At 48.8% G+C, this 14,723-nt stretch overlaps 1 protein-coding gene across 1 annotated transcript; it reads left to right on the forward strand.

Moving 5' to 3' along the window:
* Positions 1–413: 413 nt before the first annotated feature.
* On the forward strand, positions 414–13,792 carry LOC135822483 (uncharacterized). The gene is made up of 6 exons (XM_065335258.1): positions 414–647; positions 8,777–8,881; positions 9,099–9,218; positions 10,004–10,103; positions 11,264–11,328; positions 12,098–13,792. Exons 1-6 carry the CDS (start codon positions 591–593, stop codon positions 12,656–12,658), a joined length of 1,008 nt encoding a protein of 335 aa, XP_065191330.1. The 5' UTR covers positions 414–590; the 3' UTR covers positions 12,659–13,792.
* The last annotated feature ends 931 nt before the right edge of the window (positions 13,793–14,723 follow it).

Raw genomic sequence — 14,723 nt, forward strand, 5'->3', positions numbered from 1 at the left:
CTGCCTCTCACTGAGTCTCAGGCTTTCATCACCGGTGCACCATGTACCACCTCCATACCAGCTGGATTCCGTTCCCACAGTGAGTGTCGGGTTTCTTCACCGACCTCTAGGGCCTAGGCTCTACCACTCACCATGCCGTGCATGCACATGTATCACTAACGAGACAATGCGTAACACGGATTGTGAAACTGACCGCCGGTACGCGGTGGCGGTGCACCACATACGAGTCGTTCACGAAAAAAGCTTGTCAGTGCAGTGCCACCTGGACTCAGCTCTCGACTCTTGTGACAGTTACCTTTACGGCTTTAGTTTTTGAAATGCGCACAACACTAGCACAGCTTGCACAAGACAAGCACGAAGTCGAAGGAGAGAAACACACCGACGAAGTGGAGTACGCAACACACGTTCATCCTGCTCAACACACGTAGCGTTTATAGTTCAAAACTCAGTAATCTTACTTCCTGGACCTGTTCTACCATTACTAGTACGTCCACCAAGCGCAATACAAGCTGTGAGCTTGAGGACAACGAACGACTATTGGCAGTATTGCGCTGAGACTGAAAAAGAAAGCAGTCGTTCATACGGAAGTCATGGGAACTCGACGTTGCCTGCTGTGCTGCACGAAGGCACTGTTCGCAGCGACACTGGTAAGGCATTTCACTGACACTGAACCAAGAATCGTTGTGATGCTGTACATGACGTTGTCCTTCTAAGCTTGTGCCAAGTAAGTAACAAGTAAGTAACAAGTTAGTTGTGGGCTGAGAAAATAACAACGAGCGCAGACGGAGCTGTGCTCCGCAAGGTGCGGACAGTTGGTCTCGCCCCGCTCTGCACTGGTATGGTGCGTCCCTCGTTTCCTGTGTTGATCCGATCCTCGCCCACATCTCCAACTACTGCAGTAGCCCACATAATCGGTGACACCATTGCTAGCGGCCATCACTTATAAATATTATTATTATTAGCGTCTTCAAGTTGATGTAAACCGTGTTTGTGCTGGTGTTAGCAAGTAGCATGTCGCTGAGTGCTAATGTCGACGGAGGACATACTCGGCGGCAGTTCACACTTTTGCCTTGCTGCGAGTTCTTGCTATAAAGTATAATCCTGCTGCAGGAAGACTGTGATCAAACAAACAATTCAGGGTCGAATAACGACGTTACGTTAGGTCTTGCCACGACGATCAGAGAGGCCACGGCTTGCAGACCGGAAGAAGGTCACCAGTTGACAAGCGGTGGCTATAGGCTATACTGTACAGGCTATAGTAGAGCCGAAATCAACAAGTCTTAGAGTTGGAACTTGGTGATGGAAAGAAGAGAGGAAGTTGCAAATACTATTATAATAGCAAAATAGGAGAAAAGGAAATAGCTTCGGAAGCTCAACTTTAATAGGCACCAAGTCGAACTACAACAAGTCGGATGTCGAAGGCCGCACCGTTCCAGTGAATACCGCAGCATTCTGATCGGATAAGTAGGTACAGTGGATGAGGCTGCTTCAAGTATTAGTTAGGTCGAGAGATGTTTTGGGAGAAAGAGAGAGAGAGAGAGATTGGTGCGTTGTGGTATTTTGGTTAGAAAATTCTCCTCTGGGCACTCTCTCAACCTATACTATAGTGCTGGCTTTGCAGCTCAGGAGTTGGACGGGGGGAGGGGGGGGGGGGCATTTTCACACCTCACACTGCCACCATTAGCATTCTGGCCGCAGTCCTAAATGGCAGTAGTACTAAGCAGGGTACTGCTTCTTGCAAGGACTGTTGAGTTTGAATGGAAATGCTATCATTCGACCGATGATTACATCTGATCACTTCCTACTAAGGGTGCGTTCTTACATGTATATTCTCTAGCTTCTCGGAGAAGAAGAAAAGAGAAGTCGAAGAAAGTGGTATAATGCAAGAACGGGTCTCCAAGAATTCGGAGATATTTTGCACGTGTGAAGCAATATGAAGCCCCAAAGGGGCCGTGATCTTGAGTGCCACGAATGTAGTACGCATTGTGCGTGTGCAAACAGGGAAATGCGTACACTTATGATCAACACATGCTTTTAGCTGTAGTTTGCATGCGCTGATCCCAAACCGTGGGAATCTCCAAGTTTCAACCACCTCTGAAGCTTGGAGAGCTTTGGAGAGCCTCCTAAAATTCGGAGAGGTTATAAGAACAGCTCTCGAACCTTTCCGAGAATCACCAACTTTTCCGAGAGGATTTAAGAACACACCCTAAGTTTCTAGTGCAGTACAGGTAAATTCTTTCAGCGCATTTCTCAATGAAAATACGAATGAGTAAAGGAAACCTTGGCGAGGCTTGACAAACTGACACTGTACCTATCATTTCATTGGAGGCCTTTGAGATTGTGATCATAGTACCCAGACTTTGAAAAACTATAGTTCTCAATGCCAATGATGAGTGTCATGCAGGTTCTCACACGCAACGGGAACACTTCGTGGTAGTAAAATAGATATTTCGCAAACAACAAAAAGACAACTCTTTCTCTTCCTTTCGAAGAACTGAACTTGCCCAGCCTCATCGAAAGCAAACTCTGAAAAAGCCCTACACTATACTAGTACGGGATTCAGCGCAGAGCAAAAAATAATCATGAGTCATTATACAATGCATTATAATGCATGCAGTGTAGCTGTGAAAACTGGTGAATAAAGAATGCAGTAGGTTGGCAGCACGTGACCCGTCGTACCGCAGTACGCGACGGCGTCGCGGCTTAGAAATGAAAGGAAACACTGCGAGAAAAGACAAAACGAAAATACATGTCCCTTTGTCAAAACTTAGAAGAAACAAACAAAATGCGACCAAGAATCATTTTGAGAGTCAACGTCAATACTCTTGTGCAGTTGTGCAAATTCTTGTCTTGCACTGTGCAACGCAAGAAACAAACAACCTACGAAATAACTCGTGAACTAACTGTAGGCTAAATCACTACATGTACGCGAAATTGCGTTCCAAAATAAACTGAATTTCTGAGCCATTCCATATTTCACATCATGAGGGAAATATTGAATAAATAGTAAATACATCATAAAAAAACACATGGCCACGACGGCCTTCCCAACATACCCCCCTCCTTGATACATCCGTATCAAAGAATGAGTAAAATGAGAAAAGAGATCGAACTGACTAAAGATGGCGATAAGTCCATTTAAAACGTGCGTACGGACTGTCAGCCTTTCACAACCGGACATAGCCGTACAACTGACCTGGTTACCTGCTTGCCTCCGACCTGGAGCTTAGCGACACGCACTCTGCCGTCAGAACCAGGGTAGACCTCCAACACCCGTCCAAGAGGCCACTTGCCACGGGGGTATCAGCTGACACAACGAGGACGATGTCACCGACACAGAGATCCGGGTACTCTTTCCACCACTTGGACATCCATGCTGTCACTCCAGAACACGACATTCTCCATTGCAATGGCGAGTGTCTTGGCTACGGATACACCAAGACGACATCCGATGACTGCTCCCATTAGCTCGAGTCGGGGGATGCTAACAGCTGATAACGGCGCCACTTTGGCTCGAGCCATGACGAATCGACTGGACCTCGTACCATCCTGGTACACATGACAGAGATAAGCGACTGCTCCATATGCATCTTGCGAGGCATCGCAGAATACATGTAGCTGAGTCTCCACCACCTCTTCATCGCGTTGAAGACACTGGTGAACTCGGACATCCTGGAGTGCATCCATGTCGGCACACCACTTTTGCGCCTCTGCGCCTAGCTCTGGCGGCAGAGAGTCGTCCCAGTCAGCACCTGCTAGCCACATCTTCTGGAACAACATCCGACCAACTATGGTGAATGGCAGTACGAATCCGATCGGATCAAACAATGTGGCTAGGTTCTTCAAGAACGCTCTCTTGGTGACAATGTCTGATGGCGGCTTGACATGAATCAGGAACTCGTCTTCCTCTGCTCGCCACTTAACTCCGAGAGTCTTGGTCGTCGGCAGGATTCCATTAGCGAGGTCCACTTCCTTGGCTCGGTCCTCCTCGGGGACTTCGGCGAGCACCTCAACATTGTTGGAAATCCATTTTCGCACATGCATTCCAGCGAGACCCCACAGCGCCGTAAGCTCGTGGTACAGCTGAATCGCTAGCTCTGTTGACTTTGTCGAGTCCATTGAATCGTCCATGTACGTGGACTTCAACACGGTTTCTGCTGCCATAGGAAACTCCTCCTGGTTCCGCCGCGCATGCTCTTGCGAGACCAGTTGAGCTAAGAATGGAGATGCATTGATCCCGAACACCACTCTATTGTACTGGTAGACGGCCGGTTGGTCCTCCGTATCTTCTCGCCAAAGAAATCGATGGAACTGTCGGTCATCCTCTTCCAACTCGATTTGTAGATACATCTCTGCCACGTCGGCTACCAGTGCGTTTGGGTGTCGCCGAAACCGCAGGAGAACGTCGGTGAGGTCCCGTTGTAGTTTGGGCCCAGTGCTGATGTAGTCATTCAGACACTTGCCTTTCGTCTTTGCTGCTGCATCAAAGACCACACGCACCTTTGTGGATGTAGCCCCAGCTCGTACAACAGCAAAGTGCGGCAGATACCAGCCGTCGCCATCACTTGCGTTGCTGATCTTGCTGATATACCCTTGTTCTAAGTGACGGCGAATCACGGTTCGGTATTCCTCAGCGACGTCTGGCTCCTTCGCCAGGCGTCTCTCTGCTGCGATGAGCCGCTTCATTGCAGTTTCTCGACTGTAGTTGTCCGGAGGTGGTCTCTTGATCCACGGCTCCGAAACCTGGTATCTTCCGTTCTTGTAGGTCATCGACTGGACCGTCTGATCAAAAACGGCTTGATCATCTGCACAGAATTTGTACGACTGGGGAAGTTCCTCCACCTCCCACATCCTTCTCACCAGTGCATTCAGGTCGACGTCCTTTCCGAAGTATGTGCGGGTGAAATTTGTCGTCTGTTGCGGTCTGGTGCTCCTGCCAACGCATGTCCACCCGAGTGGCGTTCTGCGTGCGAATGGCTCATGAGCCTCACCATAGACTTCCTCCATACACCTGTGGAGACTAGCGTGGTCAAGGCCGATCAGCGCCTCTACTCGCTTCTTTTGGCATTGCGGAAACTCGATGCCGTTGAGGTGCGGATACCATGTCTGATCTACCGACCAATCATGAGGTGTAAGGTTACCGGTGACATTCTTGGCAGTCAGAGCAGAGAACTGTGTGATAAATCTGCCATCCAGACTCTCGATGTGGCAGTCGACTGGCATGGTCTCTAGGGTCTCGATGCGGCCGTTCAGCGTGCTCACTGACACTTCTTGTGTGGGAGCGCTAAGCTCCAGCTGTGCCGCAACGTCGCAATTAAGGTAAGACTGCGTGCTGCCGTCGTCCAGCAGCGCGTTGACCGTGACATTCTTGTCGCCGTGGCGAAGTATGACGGGAACGGTTCGCAGTGCAACAGCTCTAACGCCGACACTACTCATATGTGTGGCCATGGAACTGGTGTCACCCCCCTCCGTGGAGGCGCTAGACTGGAGCACTGGCTTCTGTGAGGCTCCATTCGAGTCTGTAGTAGTACTAGACTTTCCGTGCAGCAACGCGTTGTGGGTCTCTGTACAACCGTCTGCACCACAGGGCTGCGACCTGGGACAGTTATTTCCCAAATGACCAGAGTTAAGGCACCGGTAGCAAAGCTTGAGCGTCCGGGCCTTCTGCCAACGCTCTGCAATTGACAGCTTCCGATACTCTAGGCATTTCCAAATGGGATGGACCTTCGTGCAGATCGGGCAACTGCTGCTGCACTGGGCCTTCTTGGGCTTGTCAGCGAAGAATGCCTGATGCTTCACTCCACCATGACTGGCCTGGCCCTTCAGCGGGTGACTCTTTGCTGTTTGAGTGGACCCTACTGGAGTTGCCGTGGAGATACCTTGGATCGTCTCCTGGGCTCGTACTTGGAACTCGCTTTCCAGCTCCACCCATTGCAGAAGCGCTTCGACAGATTCAGAGGTGCTTGTCTGGTGTATCCACTTCTGGTAGCTCAGCAGAAGAGACACCCCCAGCTTCTGTGTTAGCCGGACATAAAATGTCCCGTTAGCCAACTCCTGTGTCTGACCACTCGCCTTCAAATTCACCACAGCGACATCGAGTAGCTCCGCAAAACGCTCCAACTCCTGGGCGTTTGCAGATCTCATCGCTGGGAACTTCTCAAGGGCTTCTAGATGCACTGCAACTAGACATCGCTGACCACCGAACTTGCGTTCCAGCCTACGACGTGCTGCCTCATACGCCTCGGCCGAGTAGCCAAGAGTGTCGATAGACCGTAGTGCATCGCCCGCGAGGTATTTTCGGAGCTGTAATAACTTCAGCCCATCCGGAATGTTAGCGCAGCCAATGCACATCTCAAACGCCGCCTTCCACGTCTCATATTGCCGCTTGTCGCCCTTGAACGTTGGAATTGACACTTTCTCTAAATGTCGGTACAATTCGATTCTACCAGAACTACTCGCTTGCACTGGTAGACCACTCGGCGATGTCATGGCAACTGGAAGACTGCTCGGCTGCACAAGACCATAATCTTCACGGTGTGACGCGTGACCTGGCTGACCAACTGGTATTTGTTGCATGACCGGTTGGGTCGCTGGTGGGGTAGACATTATTCCAGACTGATTCGGCAAGACGTGCGTCGGGAAGTCGGGTGCCGACAAGAAACCCGGTGGTGTTCCAAATGAGAATGGATGTCCAGAATGGGTCGGCGGTGGAACGTACAAATTTCCTGATCCCGGCACAAATGCAGGTGTAGAAGCCGAGAGAGTATGACTTGCAACTGCACGAGGCTGCACGGCTGGAGTTGGTTGCATCCCACGAGCAGGCTGCACTGCAGGAGTTGGTTGCGTCTGGGCTGACTGCACGAGTATGGTCGTGGCCGACAATGCTCTGGGTGGTACACTGACCCCACTTGAACTACGGTTAGGGGCAGTGATTACGTTTCTTGCCGAAGCTGCCGACGTAGATACCGGTGCCTGCTGCACGCCAGACTGAGCAATGCCACTTGCCTGGTTACTCCCTGCAGACTGATGACCAATGTTCAGCGGTGTTGCCATGGTTTCGGCGGTTGCCATGGCAACCGGGTGAACTTTTGACAAGAGCTCCGCCGTAAACGGTAACGTAGGTACAGACGACAAAGAGACCGGAAAGGACACCTTGATTGTGCGTGACTTGTCTGTACTCACATTGGTTGCCATGGTTGCACTTGACGACGACACAATTGGCTGGCTGTCACTGACGCTTACCATGTCAGCTCCAGGCGGTTCGTCCTGTCTATCACGATGGTCACCACTTGGAGTTCCCAGGGGGAGTGCCGATGCATTTGCTCTCAGAGGTGCTCCCGAGGAAACGGCTGGCGGCTGGGTAGTCCCCTCAACAGTCGCACTCTGGCTGACACTGGATGCAGACACATTCCCAAAACGACTGAGACTCTTCTCAGCACACATGTTCTGTTTTTCCTCAAGGGCCTTGCTAGGAGAGTGTGGCGGTGTCAACATCCTCCCACTTGCTCTGGGATTCTCCAAGCTCTGCGTCAACATTGCCTTTACTAATCTTATGTTCTTGGCTCTGGTGATGGAAGCTGGCGAACTTTCACCCGTTCTGGCTCGACTTGGCCTCTTGCTTATTTCTGCCAGCACGTCGCTGGTCTTGCTGACAGCATCGCTGTAGTCGACGTTGATGACCTCTATCTCCTCGTGCACTTTTTCTGTGGGTAGTCCTAATTCTGCGTACCGAGTTACCAGTTTTAGACACACATCCACAGCGTTGTGAACACTCTCAGTCACGTCATCTAACAACCTCTTGATCTCTTTCGAGGTCGCATCCTCTTCGTAGATCCTGCTGAGCAACAAGTTTCGATTTCGTGTGACATGGAACTTGGCCTTGGCCTTCGCCTTCTTGCACTCCTCAAGATCCATGTTGTCCAGCGAAAACCCGAAATGCTACTCACTACCACACTGCGCTTGGTGAAGGAACCACTACTTGACAACCATCCTCTGCTACCAATTTGTCATGCAGGTTCTCACACGCAACGGGAACACTTCGTGGTAGTAAAATAGATATTTCGCAAACAACAAAAAGACAACTCTTTCTCTTCCTTTCGAAGAACTGAACTTGCCCAGCCTCATCGAAAGCAAACTCTGAAAAAGCCCTACACTATACTAGTACGGGATTCAGCGCAGAGCAAAAAATAATCATGAGTCATTATACAATGCATTATAATGCATGCAGTGTAGCTGTGAAAACTGGTGAATAAAGAATGCAGTAGGTTGGCAGCACGTGACCCGTCGTACCGCAGTACGCGACGGCGTCGCGGCTTAGAAATGAAAGGAAACACTGCGAGAAAAGACAAAACGAAAATACATGTCCCTTTGTCAAAACTTAGAAGAAACAAACAAAATGCGACCAAGAATCATTTTGAGAGTCAACGTCAATACTCTTGTGCAGTTGTGCAAATTCTTGTCTTGCACTGTGCAACGCAAGAAACAAACAACCTACGAAATAACTCGTGAACTAACTGTAGGCTAAATCACTACATGTACGCGAAATTGCGTTCCAAAATAAACTGAATTTCTGAGCCATTCCATATTTCACATCATGAGGGAAATATTGAATAAATAGTAAATACATCATAAAAAAACACATGGCCACGACGGCCTTCCCAACAATGAGTATATTGACCTTGTTCCATCTTTGTCTATTGTTGCATATCTGGACCAAATATAAATTCAGACAGCTCATTTCCTTCATTCTGCCCGACCTCTTCTGGTTTCTCGACAGATTTTTGCTGCCGCCAGTACAGCCTTTGCAGCAATCCTGGCAGATTCCCACAACGACTATCGTTTGCAGCGCTGCTCAGAAGTCAACGTCACCTGCTCAGCATGGGTAAGTAAGAAGTGCACTTCAAAATCACATCCGGTATTTGTAGGAAGAGGCGACTGTCGGACCATTTGAAAAGAAGATTGACATGCTGCATTGTAATGGTGTGCCGCCACAATTGGCAGTGTACGTGTCTGTGTGCGTGTGAGCCCTCTGGCAGATTCTCTGGGCAATTTCCCAATTTTCCAACGTATGTCTTGGCCCGAATATGTCTCTGTTACAGCTGGAAGAGGTCCATCCCCGACATATTCTCATCATCGATAGTCTCCTGCCGTCCTTACTGGGGTCTGGCCTTGTTATGCTGGCAGCTCTGGTGTCACTCCGGCAACGTCAAGAGCACACGGTGAGTGGGCCATGGCGATGCGGCGGATTAGTCAGTCTATCTGCTGGGTAAATACGTGGGCTGATCTACCCACCTCCCACCGCTTTAGGAGCTGCATATGCACCTTTGATCTTTGCAGGGTGGTGGCGTTGCTATGGATACTGAAAACTCAGTCTAACTAAGTCTCAAGCGAAATCTGAAGTTTATTTTTAAATTTCTTTTGCTGGTAGTGCTGTTCTGGGAGCTGCATTGGTGAATGATCTTCGTCTGCCGAGGCTCAGGTACTGCGCTCATGAGATATTTTTCCGTAAATGTGCATTCTGCATTTGGATGTTTGAATTTGTGGCTACATGTACGTTGTGGCCCCTGGGTGCACCACTCCAAAAGATGCTCACGGTTGAAGTGCACAGATTCTACATGTGTGATCAAAAGTGGACGGACTGATTGCGTCAATAAACGACTTTCAGGACTACATTTCCTTGCCGTGAGTTCTGGCCATGGCCGGGAGCTTAGTTGGGAATATTTCCTGAAATATGCACTGCAGATCCCTCCGAGCAAGACCGATTGATTCAGTGACCAAAAAAGGCAAGTTCTGAAGTTTTCGTTCAGCCCTGAAGCTCCCCCCCCCCCCCCCTTAAACGGAGAAAGTTCCTTATTGTGAGATGGTGTATCATATTGGAACCAGTGTGGCAATGCTCATGTGCACACATAGCTGTGCGTATGTGTTTTCCGTGATAAGCTTGCTTTCATTTATCCATTTAAATCTGCCATTGCTCGCATGCTGTTTGTTCTTGGTCCAATACAAGGCTCTCACCATTCACCTGGTGGCACTTCCCGTCCTCGTGTTGGCCATTGGCTTCACCAGCAAAGCACTACGCACCTATGAATCCAACAATTTACAAACTGGTGAGTTATAAATGGTCCATTTTTGGTCCTATTAACTTAATTCTCAGCTAATCCTTTCTAGTCCAGTATGACGACACACTGCATTGCAATGGTATCGCAGTGGTTTTGGATGAATCCTTTTACTTAGTTTTAGTGACGACTCATCCATTGATGGAAGAAAGTCACTTGGAAACACCGGTTATGGAAATTATATAGTGTATCCCAAGCCATTGCGAAGTAGTGTGTAATAACCCTTATGAGAACCACTACCACAGTAAATACAATGTATTACAGGGGCAACGTCGGAAGGTATTTTAGTGTGGTACGGTCATCCATCAGAAGTACAATTTACTCGTGGGGGAGTGGTGGCTGAGCCGAAAATTTTGGAATTTTAGATCCCAGATCAGTGTATTTTGTTGATTCACAGGGTATCTGGGGCAAAAAGTGGTACGGTCAATACCGTAGTGACCGTACCGTGTGCGACGCCCCTGTATTCCTACATGTATAGAAGAAGAAAAATGGACCAAGGAACTACAAGTTACGCTATAATGTCCACTGAAACCACCAGTTACTAAACAATCAGCTCCTGCGATAACATTGCACGGCACTGACCGACGGTACTGACATGCTACAACTAACTGGCTAACAGCTCTAGCACATCTTGGATGCGCACTCCAACAGCCTTCCAACTTGGAAGGTTCTAAGCTATAGAAATAACATAATGAGGGGAAGGAGGGATTCCTGCATGTATTTGCATTTTTTTTTAATTGATATTAGATACTTTCTCGGTTTTCGTCTTGTTGAGCACTCTCAGTGGGCTGCTGTAGTGCTGCTGCATCGCGCAATGCCCGCTACTTTTTGTAGCTTGAGCACTCTGGCGCTGGAGCGACGAGCTATCTTGATGTCTGTGGTGCCTCCTTTGCACCATGGCTTGTAGCTCAGCCTACTTAGCTCGTAGCTGTACTTATGAGGCCTTTATGGCCGAAACAGCTTGCTGTGTACAGCATTGGGTATGTGATACTTTCTTTAGGTGGGAGGAGCAACCGTAAGTTTGTTCCTTACTTTAAAAAAAGTTTCAGCAGGGTCCTGGGACACTACTTTGTGTCAGTCTATGCTGTGCTGCTCTCTGAGAATCTGCAGTGCTGTGCTCTTGTGTTCTCTCCTGTGTGCTTGTAATGTAGATGTATACATGTCACTACATCATATCCTTTACTGTGGTGTGCTGTATGCTACTGTCTTTATGTTCGTAAGTGAGAAATGATGATGGTGCAGTTTTGCATGCACTGAAAGCCTTGCATATGTTTCACCTGAGACTAGGTTCAACTGCACACAGTTGTTCTCTAATCACTGGTACCAACACAGTTGCACAGTCAGGCATGCATTGACCCAAACCGTTTGTTCTGTGGAAAGCCATAAGCATATCTATGTGCGGGTCAGAGCACATTCACACACACAGGATGTACACAGTAGTTAACTTCACTGCTCAAACCTTATTACCCCGGCAAAGTCCCACTGCTCAAACAGTGCTCAATACCCGCACTTCCACTGCTCAACTTGCGGCAGTGCTACTCTAACGTTAGTAGTAGCGATACCCACACTTCAGCTGGTCAGACAGTATTTGGTACCCGGGGGCAGAGCCCTCTAACCCAGGAATCAGAATAGCTGGCTGCAAGGCATGCAAGATGATACAAACTCTCAAGGTGACTGAGGCGGGAAATTGTGATGGCATTGTCGAGTTTATCAGCAAGATGGAGATGAACTTTGGGCAGAAAATTAGAAGAATTGTCTACATGTGAATTTCCAGCCGAAACGTGTCATGTGCGATCGCAGCATAAGGGAAAAAGCAGCATAAGGGAACTGGATGAAGCAAAGTCTGACAGTACTTGTGCAATGGAACTGTAGAAATAATTAACATAAGGTTTGACAAAATACCCCGTACCCAACTTTATTGTTCTGAGCCAATTGAAACTTAGAATGCTCGTGTTTGGTTTCATGTCCTTGCGGCACTGTTGCAGGTGATTTCTATTGTGATACTGGCGCTGAAGCAACACCAGGAGGAGGGTGGAATGCTGTTCTCGACCCCGGCACCCGCTACACTTCGCCGAGCTAACAGCTGTGAGATTGTACGGACACGCAATCCTTCCAATGCTCGCTCTCCCATCCTGGCGCCGAAGAACCCAACCAACGCGGGTAGCCAAGGCAATGGAAGCAGCTCTGCGCCTACATCTGCCGCCAGCACCCGGCCGGGCTCGAGAGTGGCGTTGCTTAGCAACCAAGCCGGCATGGCAACCCGTGTCCCGGCGACCAGCATGGAGTCAGTGCTGTACTGTGTGCGCGAGTCGAACGATGAGCACGTTGCTGGACGTGAGCATGAGCATCGCAAAGAGAGCTTTGTGATGATGAGTGACACGCTGATCAGTGGAGCTGCTGGTGGTGCTGGTAGCCACACCGCCGGACCCAGCGCTGCTCCGATCAGCAGCAGTCCAGTTACAAACGCCTCTCTACTGAAAATGGAGAAGATATCACGCCGGTCCTTCCCGCCCCCTCCCGGCACGCCTAGCGAGTCGGCATGGTAAGGGATCACATTCGCCGCAGAACAAGAAACCTTTCCGTACATGACTGCCCGTGTTGCATTGTTTGAAGTTCAGCACAACAACTTTTCCATGCATTGTGCTGCATCTATGTGGCCTGATAGCTGTGGTGATGCTAGCTATTGTATAGGGGGTATTGTGGGTTTTTTCCACTGCTTGTAATTATAGCATAAGTTTATTGCACTGATTCACCCATGCAGTCCACCCAGTATGCTAGTATCATCATGATGAAGTACTGTATACAGTTATCTCCAGCTTATGCAGCTATGTACAGGAAATAGTGCATAGGCGCTAGGCTAGGCAAGTGCAGTGTGTTCTGCCAAACTTCAACTATACACATGATACATGTATACTATTTATACCGTTTTACACATCCCGCTAGCATTATAATACAAGTAGTTAGAACAGCAAAGCTACAAGTACAATGTAGTAGGCAGTTGTTATGAGCTGTGTACATAATTACGATCACACATGTCCATCATCCACGGCGTGCCGCAAGCTTTGTATCGATAAGTTCTGCTTTCTCCACCGGCGGAAGGGTTACACTGGCACTGTAGATTGTATGCTGTTAGTAGCCACACGTGCATGCATTGCCGGTTTCCGTGTTTGTCCTCACTCGGCAATAGGTCTTATCATGCCTTTATTATAATTATCATAGATACGTTTTTGGGCCGGTATTTTTAGGGACTCTCGGAACTCAGGGACGTTTAGTCGACCAGACATCCTCCCAAGACATTTCACACATGCTCCACGATGCACTACAGGATCATCATGCATGATTGTCCTGTGACGTAGTCATTGACTGAGTCATTGACTGAGTCTGTGCCAAGAGCAGATGCTGCCATCGACACGAAGATGGATTTTTCTCGTGCGCAAAATGTTATTGCAATGTTTTTGTATATGGACCGAAAACGTTCGGATACTTTATGCCAAATGCCTTATTTGACTGGATGTGTGTTTGCGTGGATACTTGCGACCTAATACTTACCTTCGTTTTATTATCCGCCTCCGACCTCTTTTAAAAATAATTTATTATACATTGTAGTTTTGTGTTCTAACTAATTACTTCAATCTGCATGAATGCCATTGAATGGTCTGCGTGACAGACTGACACTGTGACAGTGACCTCAACAGTCTGTGCATGCAGGTCTGAGGCTGCACGTAACCATGGTAACTCCTGTGTTTATCTTGCGCTTGCGTAAGACTAAGAGTGGAGATCAGGCCAACAAGAATCAATCAACGTCGTTGACTGATGTTGAATCTTCCTTCTTACGCAAGATAAACAAGAGTGCAAGTAATTAGTTTGTTGTCGCACAGTACAGGCACCTGCTGACTACTGTAGCAAGTAGTTACGTTGCCGTCCGCAACTCCCTAGTAGAACGGACAGGTAACTGGTTGCGTAATTCATCAGTTCGGGAAAATACTCAGAGTAGAGGAGGAGAACTGCGGCTTGTGCAGGTACTAGTAGTAATGCAGTCTGGAGGTATTGTGGTGGCGCCGTTCAGTCACGTCCTCGTGCACAACCTCGTGAGATGTGACATATCGACAGCGCCTGTCAAGCGATGAAGGGACGCGTTGCAGCTCGCCTCCTGCCGGTCCGGAGATTTCTGCCAAGTTGCTGCTGGGACTGCGTCATAGGCCTATTTCGTAATGCTACGCGTGAGTGTCCTCCGACAACGTCGTGTCAACGAATCGCCGGAAAAGGACTCATGGAAAGGGCCGTCAGTAGCTAAGACTAGTAAGAGGAGGACTGAGGTGTTGACCTGTTGTTGCTGACCTGCCAAATGTCAGGCCAGAAGTACACAACAACGGACCCATCGAGTGTGCTGTGATTGTTCACCTGATCAGCGTTCGCTCTGTTGCTTGCAGTCTACGGCATGGAAACTGGAAAGGTTTTCACGTGCACTGAACGAAGCCAAAGGCTATTGCCAGTGCCCAATGGTGCAGGTACCCTGGATATGCACTGTGCTTTCACGTGGCAATGGATGTGGCTCTCAGATCCCCATGTGCGCTACACATAGTCCCATGCAAGCAAGCATCAGTGACAGTT

Source organism: Sycon ciliatum, chromosome 8 (assembly GCF_964019385.1).
Source record: "Sycon ciliatum chromosome 8, ocSycCili1.1, whole genome shotgun sequence".
Lineage (NCBI taxonomy): Eukaryota > Metazoa > Porifera > Calcarea > Leucosolenida > Sycettidae > Sycon > Sycon ciliatum.